The sequence below is a fragment of the Aptenodytes patagonicus genome, chromosome 4 (assembly GCF_965638725.1).
Source record: "Aptenodytes patagonicus chromosome 4, bAptPat1.pri.cur, whole genome shotgun sequence".
Taxonomy (NCBI): domain Eukaryota; kingdom Metazoa; phylum Chordata; class Aves; order Sphenisciformes; family Spheniscidae; genus Aptenodytes; species Aptenodytes patagonicus.
Genome location: NC_134952.1, coordinates 93,392 through 118,304, shown reverse-complemented (window position 1 = coordinate 118,304; position 24,913 = coordinate 93,392). Strand labels below are relative to the sequence as shown.

General features: G+C 53.6%; 2 protein-coding genes across 11 annotated transcripts in view; both read right to left on the bottom strand.

Moving 5' to 3' along the window:
* The window catches only part of DYSF (dysferlin), a 107,546-nt gene extending 97,828 nt beyond the window's left edge, over nt 1-9,718 (bottom strand). For 4 of the 7 annotated variants that reach the window (XM_076335618.1, XM_076335622.1, XM_076335620.1 and 1 more), the window contains exons 1-4: nt 6,418-6,511; nt 4,135-4,190; nt 3,292-3,383; nt 53-158 (exon numbers count right to left, since the gene is read on the bottom strand). In XM_076335618.1, the coding sequence (XP_076191733.1) occupies nt 53-158; nt 3,292-3,383; nt 4,135-4,190; nt 6,418-6,511 (348 nt within the window). Of the gene's footprint in view, nt 1-52; nt 159-3,291; nt 3,384-4,134; nt 4,191-6,417; nt 6,512-9,621 lie in introns of those variants that run through there. The other 3 variants (XM_076335619.1, XM_076335621.1, XM_076335624.1) reach the window with 1 other exon arrangement.
* Nucleotides 9,719-14,740: 5,022 nt separating this feature from the next.
* The window catches only part of ZNF638 (zinc finger protein 638), a 40,991-nt gene continuing 30,818 nt past the window's right edge, over nt 14,741-24,913 (bottom strand). For 2 of the 4 annotated variants that reach the window (XM_076335613.1, XM_076335615.1), the window contains 6 exons: nt 23,016-24,441; nt 22,320-22,385; nt 18,693-19,692; nt 16,498-16,590; nt 15,515-15,633; nt 14,741-15,053 (listed from right to left, as the gene is read on the bottom strand). In XM_076335613.1, coding sequence (XP_076191728.1) covers nt 14,994-15,053; nt 15,515-15,633; nt 16,498-16,590; nt 18,693-19,692; nt 22,320-22,385; nt 23,016-24,441 — 2,764 coding nt within the window. In that variant the 3' untranslated portion in view covers nt 14,741-14,993. The remainder of the gene's footprint in view (nt 15,054-15,514; nt 15,634-16,497; nt 16,591-18,692; nt 19,693-22,319; nt 22,386-23,015; nt 24,442-24,913) is intronic. The other 2 variants (XM_076335614.1, XM_076335617.1) reach the window with 2 other exon arrangements.

Genomic DNA, 24,913 nt, shown 5'->3' with positions numbered 1-24,913 from the left:
TGGCAGGGACGTTGCTTAAACTGGTCTCACTGGTCCCCGCGCAGGGACTCACCCCAGTGCTCTGCTTCTTGGTGTCCAGCAAGGGGAGGTTGTAGGAGGCCGCCAGGCTGGGGGAGGAGAGGACATCTCGCAGGGGCACTCGGGCTTCTCCCAAAAACCTGGGGGCGAAGAGCAACGGGGGAGGGAGGGGGGGGTCAGCAGGAGAAGGGGCCAAGGAGCTGCGGCTGGTGCAAAGCCGGGCACCAGCGACCGAGCCGGAGGGCAGGGGCAGGGGGGGGGACGCCTGCCAGCATCCCCCTCTGGCAGCTGCCCGGTGAGGACGGGAACGAGCACCAGGTGACTCGGACCCAGCCCGCGTGAGACAACCGGGGCGAGCATCTCTGGGGACTTTGTCCCCTTTTTATCGAGGAAAAGCATCTAAAAGTCCACACTGAGGAAGCAGAAGCCATAAACCGAAGTGCTGATGGATTTTTATTTGCCAGCGGAGAAAACAGAGGCACGAGGGGTTGGGGGTTTCGCTGGAGGTGGATGAGATCAGAGCTGGCAGCCAAGGCTGGTGTCTGTGTGCCACCATCATCCAGGAGGGTTTTAAACCACCGTAAAAGTGATTTCCCCCTACTGAGTTTCAGCATCTCCCCGGTGCTCGGCTTCTGGTTAACCCTTCCTGCGCCATGCCGTCTCCCACCCCGGCCAGCAGTGCTGGTTCCCCCACGGACCAGGGCTGGCCGGGGAGCGGGTCTGGCGCTGCTGCCCACCTCCTCCCCACCCAGAGCCAGGAAAGCCCTCAAACCGCCCCGTGCTATCCTAACAGCGCGATGAGATCATGGAGCAGATCCTCCTGGAAGACACGTCGAAACATATGGAAGGCAGGGAGGTGATTAGAGACAGTCAACGTCCCTTCACCACGGGCAAATCGTGCCTGACTAATCTGGTGGCCTTCTGCAATGGAGCGACCGCATCAGTGGACAAGGGAAGAGCTATGGATGTCATCTACCTGGACTTCTGTAAGGCCTTTGGTAAGATCCCCCGCAACATTCATACCTCTAAATTGGAGAGGGATGGGTTGGATGGATGGACTGTTAGATGGATCAGGAATTGGCTGGATGGCCGCGTCCAAAGAGTTACCCTCAACGGCTCCATGTCCAAGTGGAAACCAGTAACGAGTGGTGTTCCTCAAGGGTCCATACCAGGGCCAATACTATTTAATATCTTCATCATTGACATAGTGGGATCGAGTGCACCCTCAGCAAGTTTGCAGATGACACCAAGCTGAGTGGTGCGGTCGACACGCCAGAGGGACGGGATGCCATCCAGAGGGACCTGGACAAGCTCCTGAAGTGGGCCCGTGTGAACCTCACGAGGTTCAACAAGGCCAAGTGCAAGGTCCTGCACCTGGGTCGGGGCAATCACCAGTACCAGCACAGGCTGGGGGATGGATGGATTGAGAGCAGCCCTGCCGAGAAGGACTTGGGGGTACTGGTGGATGAAAAGCTGGACATGAGCCGGCAATGTGCGCCCGCAGCCCAGAAGGCCAATCGTATCCTGGGCTGCATCCAAAGCAGCGTGGCCAGCAGGTCGAGGGAGGGGATTCTGCCCCTCTACACCGCTCTGGTGAGACCCCACCTGCAGCACTGCGTCCAGCTCTGGGGTCCCCAGCACAAGAAAGTCATGGACCTGTTGGAGCGGGTCCAGAGGAGGCCACGGAAATAGTCAGAGGGCTGGAACACCTCTGCTACAGAGAGAGAGTTGGGGTTGTTCAGCCTGGAGAAGAAAAGGCTCCGGGGAGACCTTCTTGCGGCCGTTCAATATATGAAGGAGGCTTACAATAAAGACAGAAAGGGACTTTTTACCAGGGCCTGCAGCGACAGGACAAGGGGGAATGGCTTTAAACTAAAGTGTGGGGGGGGGAGATTTAGACTAAATAGAAGGAAGAAATGTTTTACGCTGAGGGTGGTGAAGCACTGGCCCAGGTTGCCCAGAGAGGTGGTGGATGCCCCATCCCTGGAAACATTCCAGGTCAGGTTGGACGGGGCTCTGAGCAACCTGATCTAGTTGAAGATGTCCCTGCCCAGGGCAGGGGGGTTGGACGAGATGGCCTTTAGAGGTCCCTTCCAACCCAAACCATTCCGTGATTCTGTGATTCTGTGATTTCAGACAGCAACAGCAGCTGAGACAGGGCGTTAATTGCCCGTCACCGGTAATTGCCCCGTTTGGGCGTTGCAGCGCCCGTGCGGACGGGCAGGCTGGCATTTTCTCCCGAGGAAAGGAAAAGCAAAAAATCCACCATCGCCTTCGTGGCGGAGAGGGGACCACTCGTGAGAGCATCGTGGTCCCTGCGGGTCGCGGCGGAGCGGCTGCTCCCCACGCAGGCAGACGAAATCTTCCTGCGCCGGGCGCCGGGACCCTTCTCCTGTCCTCCCCTCGCTATTTATAGAGACGCACGACGCCACCGAGCTGGACCAGACCCAATTTCCACCTCCCTTGGCCTCCGGCCCAAGAGCGAATCCAGCATCGGCTCCAGCCCTGGAAAGGGGATCCTTCACGACGGGGCCGTCCTCCCCGTCCCAGACGGAGCAAAAATAAATTACTTCCTACATTTTTTTTCCCCTGCGCAAGCAGCGATCCTGGCCGAAGGAGCCCCGCAACGCAGACGCAGGTTGCCAGGGGGTGGCCGAGCTGGGTGCTCAGGGGCCGGAGGTGGCATCGTCGTCTGCTCTCGCCCTCCTTCCTAATGCCTCCGCTGCGAGGAGGGAGACCCCGACCCCATGGGGAAACCTCCACTGACCCCGGAGCGAGGGGCACCAGGAGCTGCCGTGAGAAAGGAAGCCGCCCCGGCTCGTTTGTTTTGCAAACGCCGCCCTTCCCAGCTCCGCCGGCAAAGCGTGTTCGGGAAAGGAGCTTGGCCGCCCTCTCACACCTCCCCAGCCAAGTGCCCATCACCAGGGCCTTGCGACGCCGGCGTTGTTCCCGGGGCAGGCGGCCGCGCTGGTGCGGCAGCCCGGGGGCGGCGGCGGGCACAAGGGTCCCTGTGTGCTCCCTGCCCTCAAAGGCTGGTTTTTCTCCCCGGCCGTTGAGCGAAGCAGCCCAGAAATGCGGCTCTTGCCTCCCACCAGCCGTCCCTGCTGCAAAGGGCAGCCGGCGCCGGGGAGCAACGCCCGGAGCCCGGGGAGAGCCCAAATCCCCTCACTGCCCACCCCAGCCCAGCTGTGCAAAGCCTCGGGCGTGCACGGGCTGTGCCGGTGATGGGAGCAAGGCAGGGGGCTCGTGCCCGGCACCCGACGCTTCTCCTACCTGTTTCTCCCCACGGTCTCATGGTCTTTCACGACGACAGTGAGCTCGGCGCCGGGGTCCAGGGGGGCTCCCTTCAGGTCCCACTCGAAGCCCTGGAGGGGAGGAGAGGGGAGCCAGGATCAACGCCCGGCCAGGGCCGCGATGCTCACGCCGGCATCGACCGGCACCGCCGGGGGCTCTCAGAGGAGAACCAAAGTGCCAGACCCACTTCACCGTCACGGCACTGACGGCCCCGGCCCGGCCCCTTGGCACAAACCTCAGCACCCCCAGCAAAATATCCCAGTAGACCCACAGAAAAAACGTTCCCCAGGCAAAGGCCTTCGCCTCGTCATGGCTTAAAAGTGAAGGAGAAAACGATGGGAGCTGGCACGCAGCGTTTCTGCACCAAAACGGTGTCATTTTGCTCACCAAAACCCCGGTTTTTTTTTATTTTGACCCATGAAAGCACAGGTCAGGGTTAGAAGGAAGAAGGTGCTGGAAAAAATATCCTCCCCTGGGCCAGGCTGATGAGTAAAACACACTTGTTTTCCCCTCGAGCTGCAATATTTTTAAACAGCCTCTTTTAATGTGCGTGCTTAGCCCTGATAAGATCTTGATGAAAGGGGAAAAGGCTGCAGCAAAGGGCCGTGCGGAGCTGGCTCAGTCCCGCTCCTCCGCTGCCCGGAATTTCGGATACGAAGCTGCCCGTCATGGGGACCGGCCCCAAACCCTCCGTGGGGTGGCAACCCCAGGGCATCACCGGGCCCTCGCAAGCCCCTTGTACTTGGGGCACCTTGCTGGGTCCCACGGCATCCTCTGTGCCCAGGCTGTCCCCCGCGGGGACGGGGACGGGGACACGCTCACCTCGTTCCATACGGGGTTCACGTTGTTCTTGATGACTTTAGTCCTCTTCTTCACGCCTGCAGGGAGCAACGCACACGGGTCAGACCGGCTTCACTGCCAAACCGCGGGGAAAGACCCCAAAATTCCGGTGCACAGGTGGGGTTGAGAGCCTCCAGTGACGCCCGCAGCTCCCAGGAGCAGGGTCAGGCCCTGCTCCTCGCACACAGGCTGGGCTGTGGTGTGCACAGACGAGCTCCGGGGCCCCGCTTCGAGCCCCAGCCCTGCCACGAGCCTTGCTGGAAAACCCCGGGCAAGTCATCTTGATGTGCTGTGCCTCAGTTTCCCCATGAGCAGGGCAGAGGGGAGGCTCCCAAAGGCTTCTGGGTGGGTTTTTGGGCTGGAAGGTACCACGGGGGGCCCAGACATCCTCCTCCCTCCACCCAAACCTCGGTACAGTCCCAGACGGGACCCAGAGCCCCTGTGAGAGCGGTCGGACGTTTGCACACTGAAGAGGGGGGTTGGCCCACTGACACCCCCAAAAGATGCGGGTGGGGATGCTGTCACCCGCTCTCCAGGAACGGGACCGCAGCCGTCCCGGGGAGCAGAGTCGGGCGGCAGCAGTTAAAAGCAGCCCAAAGCCAACGTCCCGAGGAGCCCCGGTGCTGGGGGGCTCCAGCCCTGCCCGAGGAGACAGACACACACACACACCCCCCCCCAGCCGCACCCCGAAACCACCACCCTCACGTCACACCGAAAACAGGCCAGATGCCCGCTGGGCCCCAAGGGGCCGTGTCACCAGAGGGACCGGGGGGAAGAGGAAAAGGAAGAGCCGAACAATAGCGGTGACTCAAACCCCGGGGGACGCCGGCCCAGCGCCCTGCAGGGCCCTGTACCTATATACGTGGGTACCCCAGGCCGCGGATACGGCACACGGGGCTGCCGGGGAGCCCAAGCCGCTCACTCAGAATATTCTCCTTTTTTTTGTTGTTGTTTTTTTTGTTTTACCATCGCTAAATTAATCTTTTCCTATTTCAGATTTTAAAGAGTCTCTGTTAAATCTTCCGGCCCCGAACTGAAGCGGCCGCCGGAGCCAGGCTGGGGCCGGGAGGGAGGCAGAGCTGCCATCGCCCCGACACGGCACCTCTGGAGAGCATCACCGAGCCCGAGAGACGTCAACTACCCTCGATTTAAGGCACGTCTCCTGCTTACGCCTCGTCTTCCCGGGACGCAGAGCCCTGGAATTCCCCCCCGCGCTCTCGGGATCGTGATTTGGCCGACGAAAGCTGCTTTCCGCCTTGGCAGCGGATGGATGGAGCCCACCCTGGGCAAACACCCGGCACCCACCGCGGGATGAAGACATGAGGGGTCCCGGAGCCAGCGGGGAGCGGAGCCAGCTGGGCAGGGGCCGGCAGCAGCGCCATTCCCCCCACCCGCCCCACGCAGCACAGGAAAGGCTGGGTCAGAAGCCACTCATCCCTTCCCTTTCCTTATTTTTTTTTTTTCTAAAAATGGACATTTTCCACCGCCAGGAAACGGCTGCCAAAAAAAAAAAAAAAAAGTGACATCCTCCAGCGAGCACTTTCGAGGTGCAAAAAGCACAGCGCTCCCTTCCCGGCACCTCCATCCTCCAGCACCCACGGCAATACGGTAACCCCCCAGATAAGGGGTTATTCTTATCAATCTCATATTAGCAATTAAAAGATCTTAATGAGAGCGAAGCAGAAGAGCGATTGAACGCACCCAAGGGTGCAGCAAAGCCGGGTCCTGCTCTTTGCCGAGGCTCGCCCCCGTCACCCCATCACTTTTAGCTGCCGTGACACTGGGTGGCAGCGCTCAATGACCGTCCCCAAGTGTCGTCACCACCCCCCCCCCCCGCCCGGGGAAAAATCCCCGCTACCGCTGAGGCAACGGCATTTCTCACTGTCCCCCACGACCCTGCGCACCCCAAAATCATGGAGGAAGAGTGATAAAATTCACAGCTCCCCCCCCCCTCCAGGGACCCTTGGAGATGCCGGTGTCACGCGTGTGAGCATGGCACGGGGACGCGTCAGAGGGTGGGGAGAGAGGGGGCTACAGTGCACTCGGTAGTGGGGTGCAGAGGCGGGGGGGGAGGATTTTGCAAGGATTTAGGACAAGGATGGAGCTTAGCAAAGCCGGGCTTCTGCGGGGCGCCCGGCCAGGACGTACGTCCTGGCCGGGCGCCCCGCAGAAGCCCGGCTTTGCTGGAGGGTGCCGCAAAAGCAGACAGAATTCTGGCAAAGCGATAACCTTGCCCACCCCAGCCCAGATTTGGGGTCCCCTCACCTCGGAAAGTCAGGCTGGCCACCGGGTCGCTTTGCTTGTCCCCCTTCTCCAAGTTAGGGAGGTGGTTGGCTCGTTGGACCAAACAACGCAGCATGGCCGGGCGATTGAACAGGGCACGGTGAGGCCAAGCCGGACTCGGCCCCGGGCAGGATCCGGCCCCCCATCGCCGCCTCCCCCGTCCCGGCCCTCCCCGGAGGGTGGGGGAGGGCGCCCGGGCGGCGACACGGAGCGCCTCGGCGCGGCCGCTCCGGAGGTTGCAAGACCCGGGATGCTGCGAGCCCCGGGGGTACCAAAGACCCGGCAACCGGGGATGCTGCGAGCCCCGGGGACGGTAAATTAAATCACCGGGATCCGGGAATGCTGCGAGCCCCGGGGATGCCCGAGCACCGGTATCCAGGGATGCTGCAAGCCCCAGAGGTGGTAAATTAAATCACCGGGATCCAGGGATGCTGCGAACCTCGAGGATGCCCCAGCACCGGGATCCGGGGCTGCTGCGAACTCCAGGGATGGTAAATAAATCACCGGGATCCAAGGATGCTGCGAGCCCTGGGGATGGGAAAATAAATCGCCGGGACCCGGGGATGCTGCAAACCCCAGGGGTGGTAAATAAATCGCCGGGATCCGGGGATGCTCTAAGCCCCGGGATGGTAAATCACCGGACACCGGGGATGTTGCGAGCCCTGGAGATGGTAAATAAATCACCGGGATCCGGGGATGCTGCGAGCCCTGAGGATGCCCCAGCACCAGGATCTGGGGATGCTGCGAGCCCTGGGGATGGGAAAATAAATTGCCGGGATCCAGGGATGCTGGGAGCCCCAGAGATGGTAAGTTAAATCATCGGGACCCGGGGATGCTGCAGACCCCGGGGGTGGTAAATAAATCGCCGGGATCCGGGGATGCTCTAAGCCCCGGGATGGTAAATCACCGGACACCGGGGATGTTGCGAGCCCTGGAGATGGTAAATAAATCACCGGGATCCGGGGATGCTGCGAGCCCTGAGGATGCCCGAGCACTGGGACCCAGAGATGCTGCACGCTCCTGGGATGGTAAATAAATCAGCGGGACCTGGGGATGCTCCAGATCCCAGGGATGGTAAATTAAATCACTGGGACCCGGGGATGCCCTGGGGATGGTAAATCACCGGCACTCGGGGATGCTGCAAGCCCCAAGGATGCAAAAGCACGGGGACCTGGGGATGCTGCGAGCTGGAGGTGACCGAGCACCTGGAGGTGATCGAGCCCCTGGACCCAGGGGTGCTGCGAGCTGCTGTTTCACCCCCGGGGATACCAGAGCAGCGGGACACGGGAGACGTCACGTGCACAGGACCGTGGTGGCACTGGACCACCACGACCCCCAGGGGTGATGCACCCCAGGGATGTGCAAGCCAGGGAGCTCCCAGACCCAGGGATGCCACACCACTGGGGACACGTCAGCACAGGGGCCACGGGGGGGTCCCGCTGCCGGACAGGGGCTCCGAGCACCCCACAGCACTGGACCCCCTGTCCGGGCTCTCACCGCAAACCCGTCTGCAGGGCGAGGCGCAGCCAGCACCCGCTCCGAGCCCCCCGCACCCCCGGGCCCAGCTGACACCGGTGGCTGGGGGGGGGGGGGGGGGGGGCACGTTCCCGCTGCCACCCCCTTCCCTGTCCCCCAGAGCAGAGGCGGGGGCTGTCCCCTTGTCACAGCCCCTGCGTGCTGCCGGCTGGCGAGGACAAGGGCGTATGGGAAGGAAGAAGCCGCTGCTCAGGCTCAGTAAGCGAGGGGCTTCCCACAATCGTGACCACGCACGAGGACACCATGACAGTAGCACAGGGACCTCCGTGCCACGAGGGGGGTCCCCCCCAGCCGCAGAGCCAGGCACGACTGCGGCGTGCGGAGACGCGGGCGCAAGCACGTGAGCGCTGACACATGGTCTCTCTTCTCCTGCTCATCTCACCCTGTTCAGCAAGCCCCAAAAAGATGCTTTTTCATCCCAAGGATGCCCAGAGCGCTGCAAACAAGCTGCGACATGTCACGTGCTGCCTTATTTCTCTTGTCACCCCTTGCGGGGGGGATTTGGGACCCAGGCTGGCACTGGATGGGTCCCGGGAGGTCGCAGGATGATTCCCCCATGGCCGCGTCACCACCCAGGGGACCGGGGACCTGCAGGGGCCCAGCACAGCCCCCGGCGCCCTGCCCAGCCCCGGGCACCATCTTCTCATGGGGAGCCACGGTGCAGCCCCCCGGGCCCGGCAGAGCAACGGCTCAACCGTGGGGTGCAGCTGAACGGGGCCTGCTGCGATGCCGGGAGGGCCAAAAATAAATCCCCAGCAGAAGGAAACCCCTCCCGGCCGGTGGACGCGGCTTTGGGGGGGGTGTCGGGGCTGTCAGGGTGCAGGCAGCGGGGCAGGGGGCCGGGGAAGCGGGCGTCCGGCAGGTCCCCAGCACGCAACCGGCCCCGTGCACCCGTGGGACGTCGCGTGGGGCGGCCCCGGTCCCCCCTCACCCACGGGGGTCACGGGGAAGGGAGGCGGCGTCCCGGCCTCCACCGCGTCCCCTGGTGCCGGGGCCCCCCGCGACCGCGGAGCGGGGGAGGCCAGAAATAGCCCGGGCTGCCGCTGGTGCTGTCACCGCTCAGCTATGTCCCCCCCGGCCCCCCCCGGCTCGCTCCCGCCCCGGCATCGCCCCCCACCCCCCCCCGGCAAGGAGGGAGCGCGGGGGTGGGCAGGGGGCTCCCCAGCCACCCGCTCCCCGCGGGGTAAGGGGGGGTGCCGTGGGCGGCCGCGGCACCGGGACCCGCGGAGGGGGAACCTGCGTGGGCAATGCACATCGTCTGGGGGGGGGGGGGGGGGGCGGGGGCACATCAGATAGAGGTGGGACCCCGCGGGGGGCTGGAGATGCAGGACACCACACACACACCCCCCCCCCCCCCCGCTTTCAGCACCGTCCCCGCCGCCGGGACAGAGCCCGGTGCACACACACACCCCCCCCCCCGGCCCGGTGCACACACACACCCCCGGCAGAGCCCCCCCCCCCCCCCCGGCCCGGTGCACACACCCCCCTCCCGGGCAGAGCCCCCCCGCCCCGGCCCGGTGCACACACACACCCCCCCCGGCAGAGCCCCCCCCTCCCCGGCCCGGTGCACACACCCCCCCGGCAGAGCCCCCCCCCCCGGCCCGGTGCACACACCCCCCTCCCGGGCAGAGCCCCCCCTCCGGCCCGCACCTCCGAAGCCGGCGGAGCAGTAGGCATCGCTGATGTCCGCGTCCGGCGTGCGGACATTTTCCGCGTGGAGGATGAAGACGCGGAGCATCGCCCCGGCCCGGCCGCCTCCCGCCCGCCGCCCCGCTGCAACGCCCCCCCCCCCCCCCCCCCCCCCGGTACCGGCCGCCCCCGCCCGGTACCCGCCTCTCTTAAAGGGGAAGGGCTGCGGCCGCCGCTGGATGCGGCCCCGGGGCTGGATGCGGCCCCGCAGGCTGGGCGGGGGGTGGGAGACCCCCACACACACCCCACGGCCTTGGCGAAGCCCCAGGAGGATGGAGCGGGGGGGGGGGGACGGGACACGGGACTCGGGGCTGGCACCCCCCCTGCAGCAAGGGCAGGTGAGTCCCCCCCATGGGGACCCCGCAGGGTGGGGGGGGGGAGGGTCCGAATCCCCCAAACGGGACAGGTAAGGGGGCTCTGCTCCCCCGCGGGAGGGGCAGGGCGGACCATGAATTGCTCTTACCTTTGCTCGCTTCCCATGGGTGGGGGCTGCCGCAGGAGCGAGAAACCCCCCCCAAAACTCCAAATGGGGCCTGGCCCATGCAGGGGTCAGCACCGCAGCACGGGGAATGTGCCGGAGAGCCCCTGGGTGCAGCCCCAGCCCCTCACCATGACGCCAGGGCCAGGCCTGGGGAGAGGGGGGGGGGCAACATGCAGGGTGAACCCTACAGCACCCCTCGGCACAGCACAATGCAGGCTCCCCCTGTGAGAGCTGGGTGCACGCAAACCCACGGCCCGGGGGTCCCACGGGGACCCGTGCTGAGCAGCACCGGTGGGTGTGTGGGGCCCATCCCAATGCTCCTTCCCCTGCCTCAGTTTCCCCAGCTGGGGGATGGGAGACCGTCTCTCGTTTTGGCACAGCCGTGACCAACGGCGCGGTGACAGGTGGGGACATCCACGGCGCCCGGCTATTTCGGGGAGGTTATTTTTACCCCTGGGTTTCCCAGCAAGCAGCTCAGCAAGGCCCCTCCCTCCCAGCCTGGCCAAGACCCCTCTCTCCCTGGGCCCCCCCCCCAGCTGCTGGGGGGCTGCCCTGCTCCCACATTCACCCCATCACTCCCTTTTACCCTCTTTGGCTTTATCTAAACAAATTTCCCACTAACGGGCACTAACCCACCGCGGTGAAAACCGATGGCTGCTGTGACCAGCGCAGGGATCGGCCACCGAAGCAGAAACTCTCGGGAAGCAGCAGCGTAACCCCATTTGGGTGAAACCCAGTTATCGGCAAAATTAAAACCAGGGGCCCTCGGAGACAGCACGGCCCAGCCACGGGGTCCCCCAGCACCCCTATTCCCCCCTCCCACGGCTCCGTCCCCTTCGCTCCCCGTGGGTCCTTTGGATATTTATCCTCTGGATATCCGTCCCTCGTCTATCCATCCCTCAGCTCACCAGGAGCATCCACGTCCCCGTCACGTCGCACCAAGAGCCCTAGGGACCCCGCCACCTCAGCCCTGCGAGGACCATTTCTTTCGCGAGACCCTTAAATAATAAGGTCGGGCACGGCGGCCGCCCGGCTGGGCTCCACGCGAGGCACAGGGGGAGGGAGAAACCTTGGCAAGGGCAGAGGAAAAGCCGTTGCAAAAAGCTCCGCGGATTTTATACTTAAACCACCGCATCTGCAGCCAGGCGCTGCCAGGAGCGGGCGGCAGCGTCCCTGTGGGTGTGCCAAGGGGACGGGGCACGCAGCACCTGGCCATTTTAATTACCGGCGGCTCTAAAATAAAACTCAGTTTGCAGCACGGTTAGTCAGCGGCTGAACCGAAGCACAGCACCGTACGTTTTTGGGGAGCAACGTTCAGAAAACCACTAACAGCTCATTCTATAATGGTGTTTGGGGTGGGGTTGGTTTTTTTTTAACCTTGTTTTTCCTAGATTTTTTTTTTCCTTCCCCACACCACGCTGGGGGGACAGGACGGGGTTTTTTTCCCCTCAAAATTCCCCCGTTAAGTGGTCCCCACAGCTCCTGCGTCTTCTCCTGGGGCCGCTGCAGCGCTCACCTGCTTTTTATCCGAGATGTTCTGGTGTCTCAAAGGGAAAAAATCTTCGTCAGCCAAGACGCAGCCCCCCGAGCTGCCGTCCTCGCCCACCTTGGGCGCCCGCAGCCGCCCCGAACTCCTGCTGATGGGGTGTACCTGGGGAGGCCGCTCAGGGCAGGGCCGTGAGCAATCCCGTTAGAAAGCCAAACGGTTCCCTTCGGTGGCCACTGCCTCACCCTTGGAGCGGAGCAGCCTTTAAAACGGCCAAGCTGCTCACATCTCAGGATGATTTCTCAGCGTCTCTCTAGGAAAAGCCGCTTCTTTTAAAGCAAGGAGAACTCGGGTAAAACCATGTCAAGCAGATGAGGAAGGGTGGTTATCACCCCAGAGCATTCGGGGGGGGGGGGGAACAGAGCAGGGAGAGAGAGGAGCACCAGGAGGGTGAGCTTAGGCTGCTCCCACCACCCCTGACACCCCGCAAGTCCGGTCCCGCTCAGCAGCTGCCAGGGAGCGACACACGCGAGAGGAGCACGGCCGGGACATCGCAGCAGCCCGACCCACCGGCAGGGCGAGGCAGAGGACCCGAACAGACCGGCGGTCCCCAGGGCGCGGGGTGCTCATCTCTTCCTCAGCCCTCCGTACGCTCAGCAAGGGCAAACCGGGACTGAAGCTTGCGTGGCAGAAGCAGGAATGAAGAACTGACATTGTCTTCTCGTCCTCTGCACAGATAAAGCAACAAAGAGAAACCAGGGCAAGAAATCGCCTTCCTGACTGCAGAGAGGGACTCCGAAAACTCAGAAGCACCAACACATAAAGCTGCATTGTAAAGGAGACGGGACTAACGAGGACAGAAAGCCACGGCCCACGCTCTGGCGAGGCCGGGAAAAAGCGCTGTGAAGCTCCCGAGCTCTGCCGGGGAGCGGAGGATGCTGCTGGCAGCTCCCCGCGGAGCCTCCCGACTCTCCCAGCTGCGGGGCAGCTCGGCTGCAGGGCCCTGCAGATGCTTTCTGCGCCTCCCCGCAGGCTCTTGGCGCTAAGTTCCAGTTTGTACCCCGTTATTTCAGACCGGATTTTAAAATTCTCTTCTACATGAACTGCTGCTAACCCAAGAGTAGCTGGATAACTGAGAGTAATTAAGCAGTTAAATAACATCACACTAATCTCATCTGTACTGCTCACTACTGTGGAGCAGGGGACGGCTCCTCCTAGCAGTCAGGGAAGAGAGAAGAGGAGGGAGATGGACGCACATGTGCACTCACATTCTTACCCTGAATCATGCTCCCTGACTTGCCAAGTATTTGCTGGTCCAAATCCCTCATGCGCATTTTTGAGACACTTATCTTTTCACAGGGGGTTGGACCCGCCAGGACAGACCAGCGCGGCGACTCACCAGCACACACGGGCAGCAAGGTCGCCCACGGCAGCGTTCTTTACTGAGGGACTGAAGCAGAAAAAGAGAGAAGAAAATAATACAAAAAAAAAAAAAAGCCCAAACAAAAATAATCTGCAGTTCATGAAGTTCTGTTCACGACTTCCCACGTGACCTGCCTGTCAGACAGCAAAACTGCTCCGTCACCCGCAGGGACAGCCTGAAGCAAAGCCTTCGCGCTTTGGAGCCTTCAGAGCAGGCTCTGTCCTCTTTGCACATACACGGCACGGACTTCAGGCGGTGGACAGGTATTTAAAGACGTTTATCGGCTCAGTATCATTCGACACCTTCAATACATGAAGTACAAGCACCTCTTTCTGCATACGCTTGGTCTTGAAGAAGCAAGGTCCTGCAAGTCTGAGGGACTTAGAGTCATAGAATCACTAAGGTTGGAAAAGACCTCTAAGATCATCGAGTCCCACCGTCGACCCAACACCACCATGTCCACTAAACCATGTCCCTAAGCGCCTCATCTACACGTCTTTTAAATACCTCCAGGGGTGGGGACTCCACCACTTCCCTGGGCAGCCTCTTCCAATGTTTCACCACTCTTCCAGTACAGAAATTTTTCCTCATGTCCAATCTAAACCTCCCCTGGCACAACTTGAGGCCGTTTCCTCTCGTCCTATTGCTTGTTACTTGGGAGAAGAGACCGACCCCACCTCGCTACAACCTCCTTTCAGGTGGTTGTAGAGAGCGATGAGGTCTCCCCTCAGCCTCCTCTTCTCCAGGCTAAACAACCCCAGTTCCCTTCACGGGATCATCTCCCATCAAGGAACATGTTTCACAACAGCTACATGCGGGTGCTTCCTTTGCTGAAGTTCAGTTTATTTTAGTACTTTACTGATCAGCGGTCTGAAGACACAAGGATTTCTGGAGCAGCTATGGCACAGGTACAACTTGTAGTGTCACCACCAGGTAGAACCACAAAGTCCCTCATTTTCCTTGGACATGTAGGAACACTTCTGTACTCCCCTTCCAGGAACATAATTCAGCCAAAGTCAACTACCCAACGTCTGAAGGAGTGGCAGAGAAAATGGTGGATTTTAAAAAACAGTCTTTTAAATAAATTTCAAGTGGCCAGGTGAAAAATAAAAGCTCAAAGCAAAGTCAATCAAGATCCAGACTGCGATCCGCTGTCAAGAGCATGCCAGCCAGAGACACAGACTGAGCAGCAAGGAACGTTCAAGAGCAGACTACAAACTTCAGCCATGCTGCTGAGTGCTCCACGGGCTTTGACCTACAGACCAGAACAAACTAGGGAGAAACAACCCAAAACAAACAAGCAGACTCCGTCACCAAGGAGAAACAGCAAGGGACAGTGACCTCCCTGGCTGACCGCAGTAACAGCAGGCACGCTAACGCAGGGCTGGAACAGGCTTTGCTCCCCTTCACGGCCTCGGCTTTACCTTCCCGAGGCTATCGTGAGACTGCAGAGGCGGTCGGAAAAAGGTGGCTGAAGGGAGCGTAACAATCCACAGGATCACTGCAATCTTCACCGTGAGGGTCACTGCTTCGGGGCGGTATGGAGCGTACGCAGCCTGTGAAATTTCACCTGCCGAGAGCTCTGTGAAGCGGCACCAGAGAGAGATCTCTGGAACGAATTCCCTCCCTAGTCTCCACTGTGATCCAAAGAGTTAACAAAACACAATAAATCACACCAAACGCAGTCCCCTGGTGTTAACTATACAGTAAGAACATTTATTTCATGTCGACACTTGTAAAAGAAGTCTCTTCCACGTCAGATGATTTGATATACAAATCAAAGCCACCATACGTTTTTCTTTTAGTCTCTCTATACCGAGCTCAAATTTATACAACATGAATGCTTGTTTCTGAAACAAAATTACAAATTATATCATAACAAAATACACAAAATTGACTGGACCCTAAGTTTAATTCACTGAACGAATTCTTCTTGCCTCCGATCACCTTGAACTCTGCTCTTCCCCATCGTGATCCTCATCCTTCTGCTTGGCCATGAATTTCTGTAGAAATAAGGGCAGCCAGTGAGAAGATACTGCTATGTTATTCCTATTGTTATATGGAGTTCTGACCCCAAACCTAAGTTTTCTGGCTGCCGAACTGAGCTTTTGGTCATTTTATATCTGCAAGGTATTTTTAGCCAGTCGGCAGCTTCAGCAAGCCGGGAAATCTGACAAAACCGTGCTTTCGGACACATCACTGCATCGTTTTTAAAAACCGCTTCTTGAAAAATGAAGGGAAGACAACAGCTATTCCCAGGCCTTCCTAGGTAAGGAAGGCTTTATGTAGGCGATGAGCTTGACTAATTTAACAATACCTGCGTCTGAGTTTAAAACTAAAACCCCTCAAAAGTATTAATATGAGCTTCCTATGCCACTAGGAAATTATTAGCACTCGTTAAAGCAAACGTTTTTAGAAGGATATTCTTTCCACCTCTGTGTGTTTGGAGAAGCTTCAGCATTACCTCCATATTTTGCTGATGAAGCGGTGTCTTGCAGTGATTTTTCACAGACGTTTCATCTGCGTAGAACAGCGAGCAGATCTGACAGAAAAAGCCTGCCTTTGGAACTAGGTAATCCAAATCTGAAGAGACAGCACACATTATGAACATGAACAAACAGCATGAACAAAACACAGCTTTAAAAAAAAATTTAAAAAAATCAGATTCCTTTAGCCAAATCTGTAGAATTTGTTATTACTGGAAGGAAGTTAGTTACGTTTTTTCAGCATTCAAAAAATTAGGCTTCTAACCCGAGTTGGTCACCTGCCCTACTTCCAATCAACAGAGAACGAGACATACTTTTCTGAGAATAGGACAACTGACCTTCTGGATCTGAAGCTCACTGCAACTACTTCAGCGTCTTTTGACCTTAAAGTACTTTATATACAACTCATTTGCCAAGTTTAACCTCTGTCCTGCAGTGTGTTATGCAAGCATTGTCTGTCACAGAGAACACTGCACAAGCCATCAGGCAAGGGTCTGTATTTTCCTAGCAACTTCTTTTACGGTTCAAGTGTATCAGTAGCTTTTATATAAAAGTATTTTAGATAAGGATCTTAGAATATATATATACACACACATTTTTAAAACAATGTAAGCAGTTCCCTCCTTCCTATAGATTGAAAGTTGGTAATAAAACTCATAACAGGGTTAGAACAGTAGACAGATATTACAGTGCACTGTGCTAATTATAAATACATTAGCCCATATTTGTAAATTAAATTTTAGGAAAAAAAGAACTTTCAACTTTGCTGCTGCTATTAAGCCGACAGCAGAAACTTGTTAAACATGCATTTGTAGGAGCCAAGATACAAACACAAATTATGGGCCATGACTTCAAAGTTAAATGCGGTAACGAGGCAAAGGAGGCATTTTCAAACGGGCAAGACAGCTGTCTTCCAGCAAGAAAAGTACGGAGCACTTGGGGTGGGCTTTTGTGTTTTTACCTTTTGGAGTACTCTGCGTCTTTGATGCATCTGAAGAAGCCATTTTCTTCCGCTTAGACTCTGGTTCTTTATCTCCTGATCCCAGCTGATCTACTGGAGGCCATAAACGCACGTTAAACAAAGGTATCCGCTAGTTTAAAGGTATTCTGTACCTAGCTGTAATGGCTGGTTACTGCTTGAAGCAAACTGTTTTCTACACTATCCGGTTCGGTCTTTCCACAAAGCAATTTTCAGGAACTCCTGACATCAATCCCGCGGCCAAGACTGCCAAAGGCAGCCCCGGTGCTAAGGAGAACGACTCCAAAAGCGCTCTCGACCACACGGCACTCTTCACAGAAGTACCACCGCCGCTCTCAGCCGCCTTCCCCTACAGCTCTTATCAGCAGCTTCAAACCAACTTTGCGATTACGATCGCAAAAATCTCAACTTCTTTGTAATACAAGCCACCAAGCTTTCTGGAATTAATCTAGCTCGAGGTCCAACAGCAGTGTTTCAGCTTCCTTACAGAACCAGTCAGAGCCTACCGAATGCGTTACCGGATTAACCAGCTCTAAGGAAAGATCAAAATCAACATTTTAAGATTTTTCTGGAGACGAGGAATTTGACAGAGTCTCCTCTAATACAAGATAAACAAAGTGTTTGTTTTTTAGACTATCAAAGCAGTCCAACCGGCAGGTGAAGAGTCACACATCAAAAGTATCTGTTTTCTTTCTATCTTCAAATAATCTAGATACCGATTATGTCCTAAACAGGGTTAACGCAGTAAGTCCATTCCCTTAATAACAAAAACCAGGAAGCTGTCGAAGGAACACAGACAGCACCACTCTTGCATCCCCGAGATGTTTCAGCAGATTGTGAGTACCTCCTCGCATCATCAACACACGGAGTTTCAGATTTGGCTCTTTACCAGCTGCAGACTGACTGCCCTCCTTTTTACTGTTGGCCTGAGGCAAGCAATAAACCGTTTCCTATTTCGCTGCTGGAGTCAGATTTTAGGACTTGACAAATACGGTTTTACCTGCTTTAACCTCTCCTTCCCACTTTTCTTGTTCTACTTCTCAAACTCAAGAGGAACTAGTCCTTTCCTAAGCCACCTCTTTTGCCTGAGGTTTTTACTATACCGAGTATAGTAAAATACTATACTTATTTACTGTGTATCAAATATATTTATTGTAATTTGTCACTACCAGTTAGATCAGAAATCAACTCAAGGGCTTGGATATTTTAAGAGGTCTTTTTACAGCTAACTTGCTAATAGAACATAGAAAATATTTTGCATTTTCAGTAAACGCTTTTGTTAATCATGGGGAAGCTTATGTTCTGTAACACTAAGATGATTAAAATAATATAAAACATTTAAATATTTTTGGGTGTGTATAGAGTCAACTAATCCCTTTCCTAATGTTTGCAGAAACTGAAGTTTAAAATACTCTGTTTTAAGCAAGATGTCTGCTGCTTCTGCAGCTCCTCCGTATCTGCACTACTCAGGTTGCCTCTGCTACGCAATGAGTGGAGAAAAGCTTTTCCAAAACATTAGAACAAAAGGTGCTGCGTCAGTGCTCAGCCACATCAGCAGAGACAGAAAGAAAACTCGGGACTAGCGTACTGCATCACGTAGAGCCTTCACCCACGCTCTGGCCAAAACCCTTCTGTCTGTTGGTTATATATAGCTCTCCCTGCTTGGCTCTGTGTTACTTTCTTAACCCTTTGCTAATTCCATGCTACAGATGATGTTCTGCATTTTTTCCTCTAGATCCAGCTTGGAAGCCATTACGTCTTTGTATCTGTGTGTCTATTTAATTTGACTCACCTCAATAAAGTTTGGCCCTGTAATTACAGACTATAAATAATCTGTGTTAGGTAGTTTACCAGGCCTTGCATTAAAAGTGAGAAAAGAAACTATTTTCCCCAATTTTAGCCATCATAAACTCCAAATGAACACTGCAAATCACTATGCAGCTTCATTTTACATCAAAAGGAAGATGCATTGTAAAATGCATTAATAAAATATCCTACCTTCAGGCCGTTGCTCACGCTCCATCTCCGTTTTTTCCCCAGCATCTCTTTCATCAACTTTGTCAGAGATTTGGGGTTTTTCAGTTTCCTCTACTTGCTACAAGGGTCTCTGTGCGTGGCACTGATTACAAGCATCTTATTTTCTAGTTCCCCTCTAGAAACTATGAGAAGTTCCTTACCTTTTGACTTTGAGATTGCAATAATTTCTTCTTCTGGACTCATCCCTCCTAGAATTTCCATTTCTTCTGGTCCTGCAACAGCAACAATATCCTCCTCTTCTGGTCCTGCAATGGCAGCAATTTCTTCTTCTTCTGGTCCTGCAACGGCAACAATATCTTCATCGTCTTCCTCCTCGTTCAGATTTTTCCCTGGGGAAGTATTTTCTTCTTCCTCATCCTCCTCTCCAACTTCATCTACTGTAACAAAGTTTAGTTCTTCTTTTAGACGATCGAAATCAGCCAGAAAATCATCTTCATCTTCGTTAACTTCATCCAAAGTCACTAGAGGGTTATCTTCGTTGTCCTCTTGTATTTCGTCCACTGTCACTAAAGCACTGGGATCATCAGGCACCTGGGAGGAAGCACAATCCCCCGTATCCTCAGCAGTCACTTTATCATCCTCCTTCTGTTTCAGCACATCCTCAATATTCAAGTCCGTAGGCTCGTTCAGAGGCAGCTCTTCCACTTCGCCGATTTCATCTACGGTTACCAAGGGCTCGGCTTTCAAATCCTGCTCCTCAAAAACTGACCTAGGGATGTCTTTATGAGAACTAATGTCCTCCTGTTCAGATATCTCATCCAAAGTAACAAGCGACTGCGGATCCTTCACTGCTTCTGACATAAGTTCTTCCTCTTCCATCACTTCATCCACTACAACCAGGCCCTGCGGGTCACTGAGCGCTTCTAAATTAGCAACTCCCATTAGCTGTGCAGTCACATCCTCCTCCTCACCGATTTCATCCAAAGTGACAAAAGAGAGTTCGCTTTCAGCAATGCGTGCTATGGAGCTTTTCCCTTTCCTCCTCTTAGAACTAGGCTCAGAAGAGGAGTTGGTTTTAGCACCATCTTTTCTCTTTCCCCTCGGTGGATTTCGCCGTGTTTTAACGGGAGACTCGATTTCCTCTACGACCTCATCCACAGTAACAAATTCATCCAGGTTAAATGGAAAGAGCTCTTCTTCCTAGGAAGTGTAAAAATGTGAATGGAACGAGTTTAACATTCACCCAGTGACACAAACACCTCCGTCCACAGAGTGCCTAATGAAAAATATCTACATGCTGAACCTGGCTGAAGGGGGGAAAAAAAAAATGCAACTTGACTTAAGGGTAGAAAACAATTTTCAGGCCTTCAGTCTCATGTCGAAGAGTTTTCATTATCGGCGTTTGTGTTAAGTAAGCAGATTTAATTCAGAAACCCAAAGCATATTTCAAAAACACAGCGGATGAATAGGCGAAATCTGTCTATTAACAGAACTGGGCCGATGCCCTGAATACTTATGTATATTTTTGCACTCACTTGCAGGAAGACTAGTGAAAATCTGAATACCTCCAGAGTATCCTTCAAGAATACTATTATCTTGTGTCATATCTCATGCTCTTCCCTAAGTGTCTGCTGTTGGCCGCTGCTACAAAACAGGAGACGACATTAGATGTTTCGATGCAGCAAAGTCATTCTGTGTCCTGGTGACTACTCACTGTTTTACCTTGCCTCTGTGGTTTCAATTTCCTAACAAACTTCTCTGTTTCAGAGAGGTTCTCCAAGAGGTTCTCCGATGGCCCTACGCTCCAGCCCAGAAAAGGGCTCCCAGCACTGGAACCTCCCTTTGTTTCTCTATAACCAACACGTACAAGGAGATAATTTTCTCCTTTCTGTTAAGGTCTGACTAGCCCCACAGACGCTCTGGCAGACTTGCTGCTCCTCCTGTGCCAGCCGTCGTTCGTTAGGGGCCAGGGGGCAAGCTCCAGCTCTCTGGCAAATGCCTTACTGTATTTTTATGTTTAAGATGACAGAGCCTGACCCCTTTCTAATTCTCCCGGGTCAGTGGCATGCTCTTACTGGAGCATGTCTTACACCTGAAACTCCTCCTACCCTGCAGTTTGACCATGCCAGCTTCCATCAGGGCTCACACAATTTATTCTAGGACCACTGGAAAGAATTAGCAGCAATTTAATGCCATATGCAGCTGAGAACATCTGGAGGAGGATGTATGGATAAATGCTGAATTTAACAGAAGAGTGAATTAACCCAAATTACTTTTAGGTTATTTGAATAGACATGTTTTTGGAACAGAGCATTATACTTTGTTCACTGTAAAATAGCTATGCTTTTATAATCGGGATGGTAGGATAGCGTGGGTAAGATGGGTACTTAAGTCAATTAATAAATTTAGACATTAAAACGCATCCAAATATCCATTGCACCACAAATTATGTATTCAATTTCTTCAATGAACGATTCTGAAATTTTTTTTTTTTTTTTTTTTCAAAATGTTCCATCCTACCATCAAATACTGGTCCGTATCTAACACAAGAAGAGTGAAAAAACCCTTCTCAAAGCAGAACTTTAAGGCCAAGGCGAGATGAACTTTCCTCTGTTAGAGAGTCAGACTGCAGCTAAGAAATACTAAAAACAATCCTCCAGCAGAAAAAGTAATCTGAACTTCAAAGGCTACATGCCTTTTCTTCCCTTTCTTTTTTAAAAAGCTAACGAATACCAAGAATAACGTGTGCCTCCACCCACCTTCTGATGCAGAAACTTGAGGAATATTTAATGCAAGGTGGGCACAGCGAAGAAAAAGAAAGAATGTATCTGGTTACATTTCAGCTGAAATCAAAAACATTACTGTATTCTTTCTCCCACGAAAAGGAGAACACAGATCTTGGTTCTTATCAGCTGTACAACAGTGAAGAATAAAGGTGTACGAAGTAATAGACGTTACAAAACCCTTTTCAAGAGGTGCAGAATTTCCTCTCGGGGATTAACAAACACATCTGGAACATCAGATATGAAAGCGTTCTCTATGACCATCGCTACCACCAACCTCACAAACACACTATGCTGGTGATGCAGTAAGTTTATGTGGATAAAGATTAATAAAAGGATTCAGGTCTCCAACTTTATCTCGGAAATCCCTTTTCCATAGGGACCCCCGGTAGATCTTTGATTTGATCCTGTAACACTACTTCTACAAACTCATCAATATGGATTTTTATTACCTTCTTTCTGTTTTTCTTTCCCAAAGCCCAAGCTATCTAAGAGAGAGAGAGGGTATCTCTTTTTACCTTCCTGTAAAAATGCAGACTGAGCAGTTGAGCCTATAGGCTCCCAAGCTCTTCTTCAAACCAACACTGCACCAAAAACGTACAATCATCCTTGCTTTGCAGAACAACCCACCGGAAATATCCTTGCATGGAAGAGGTCCCATGAATGGAGATGTTCTGACTACCTCCTGTTGTACAAAATCATTTATAAAGAGCTAGAAGACTTCAGCCTTCCTTCCTCCTCTCACAAGTGTGACGATGAATAAAGATCTTATGCAGGCGGCTGGGGATCCAATAAATTAATTCTCTCTTTCTCAAACAAATGATATCCGAGACCAAAAAATACCTCCTCTTAACACCCACTTCCTGAATTAAGTTTCTCTTCCAAATTACTTGTCTTTACAGCTTTATGCCCACAGTCTGTAACAACTAGCAACGCAAAAAATTCCCTAGGGAAGGACGCTAAAGATTCTTAGTACACACACACACACACACACATGCTTTCAAGACAATCTGACTTCAAGCTCATTTATGGTTTCATCCTTACCTCCTTTTCTTTTGCACTGCTGCTAGTGCCACTTTTTGAAGTTTTAGTATTGCCGCCAACAGAAGCCTGCAAAATTAGACAAAAGTTCACATGAAATCAGTTAAGCCAACTAACTTGTCCACAAGAGAAAGAATAATTTTTTAAAAAATCAGCTATTTTTTCCCTTAATGAACTTTCTTAAGTTGTCCAGATTGCTGCTTCTGATCACATGCTTGGCAAATACAGAACTAAGCCAACCGTCAGTGGTAGAGTCCAGGCATACAGTCTCTAGCAACAAGTCACAGGTAATAGCTTGCTTAGTAGCCTCTTTTCAGTAACCAGTGTCTGTGCAGGACTTGACAAAGCAAATACCAGCTCACAAAAGGACAGAAAACTTATTAATTCCCATTCAGAACTAATCCAAGAACATAAAGTTATGACACTCAATAAAGACTCGCTTCAAAAATACCTTCCTGCAATTTTTTCCAAGTAGCATTTTCAAACCAGTTACGTACTTGCGTTGCACACACTGCATCTAAAAGCAACTGGTTGCCCGCCATCTCGCTATTCCAACTTGTCTGTTGGCCCAAACCAGCTGAGTGATTTATGGAAAAGGGAAGGGGAACATAATCTCATCGTCCCATACTCAACATCTGAGAGAAGCATGGAGTTAGTTACTGATCAGGCACACGGAACCGGCCTTCCTGCCCTCCTCACCTTATTGCTGCTGTTGTCTTTCTTCATGCTGGATGATCTACTCTCTCCCTCTTGAGACTGTTTTGAACTAGCCCTAGATTCCACTCGTGAGTCCTTCTCTTGCTGAGATGAATTCCTCCCATTGCCTCCCTTTCCATCAACAACAGAACTTCTGCTCATTTTACATTTGCCGCTGCCATCTCCCAGGCTTGATCGGCTGCTACCAGGTCGTGGATGACCCTCCTCTTTTGATGCGATTTTCTTCACCACCGCTGCTTGGCTTCGGGTCTCAGGCTTCGAGGGAGCTTTCTGCTCCCCTCCTTTACACAGGGAAGGCTCATTTCTCCGTACTGGAACCCTTGACTTTGATATATCCGGAAGAGACACCACTGCCTTTAAAATCGTTTTACCAACAGAGGAAGATTCCTTGACAGATAGAGAGGAGTTTAACATAACTGCTTTGCAGGGTTCATCAGGTTTTGCTGGTCCTGTTCCTTTATTTTGATGGGCTTTGATTAAACTTCCCTCGTTGTTCTCATTGACAGCATTTGCAGCATTTTCCATAGCGGCCCCAACCTTGGTCACAGATTTTTCAAGTTTCTTCTCTGTCTCTGCCCCAGTCTTGACCAAAAGCTTTTCAGGGTTCTCCTCCGCAGCTCTTCCAACTTTGAGCGCAGACTCTTCTGGTCTCACCTCTGCGTCTGCTACAGCTATATCCAGTTTCTTCTCCATGGCCGCCCCAGTTTTAAGTACAGGTTTCTTCTCCGTTATTGGAGTTACACACATTTTATGTTCGGTTTTCACAGCATCAGCAACAGTATTTTTTTCAGGAGCATCCAACTTGTTGTTTGTTTGTGTGACAACAGATGACACCATCTCCACTGAAGCTGCATGAGAACCAGGGGGCACCGCTTCAGGGACGGCCCCTGTCGTATCCCCTGCTGCCGGCTTCGCAGCACAATCTGATGGCACATCTTCAGCCTTGCCCACATCGGACAATTCTTCTGGTCGTTCAATGGCAGGAGCAGACAACTCTTCATCTTTCTCTTTAATTTCCTTCTCTGGTGCAGATACAACAGCAGATTCAAACAACTCTGGTTCAGCATTATCTTTAAGTGCCTCTTCTTTCTCCACACTGGAAGGCGGCAGCAGCATCTCTTCTGACTTTGCTTCAGATGATTCGGTGGCAATGGATTTGATAGATGCCACAGCAGCTTCAACTCCAGCGCCCACTTTCTCCACAGACGTTTCTGCCAGTCTTGGAGCAGACTCCCTTACTGCTCTTTCAAGATGGGACTCAGAGGGCTCTATCTGTACTGCTGACATCTCGTCTTTGACATTAGAGATGGAAATGGGTCCTTTCTTTGCCACACTAGGCTCTACTGGAGGATTAGCAGCTGCTGTTTGCACCACTCCTGATCCCTCTGGATATTTTTTCAAGCCAGAGCTAAATGCATTTAAAAAAAACAGAAGAAATCAAACTATGTTGAGAATTCTACAGTTACCAGTAACCTCTTGACGCCAATGGTGGGGGATTTCCTGATGCATTAGTGCTTAGCATTTGGAAATCTAGCCTATCAGTGTTAAAATGGTTAACAATATTGAGGCAAATAGCTGATTAGTTTTATGCTTCTGTTTAATCCACCTCAGTACCGCAAGCCTCTTACACTTCGAATTACATTACTCGTAGTCAGACCTCTCAAGGCAGCACTCACTACAGATGTGCCCTGTGACCTCAGCGCTGGCATGAACTCCTAAAATTTAGATCCCCTGATGCAAGGCAGACTGTGAAAGCACATACACAGCGAAAATAAAGCTTCGGTTTCGCTGTATAAAGGGATTACCAGAGTTTTGTTATGTTTGAAGACAGCAGACTCTGTAGTCACCAACCTAGAGAACTCTTCCAGTAGCTAGGAGTC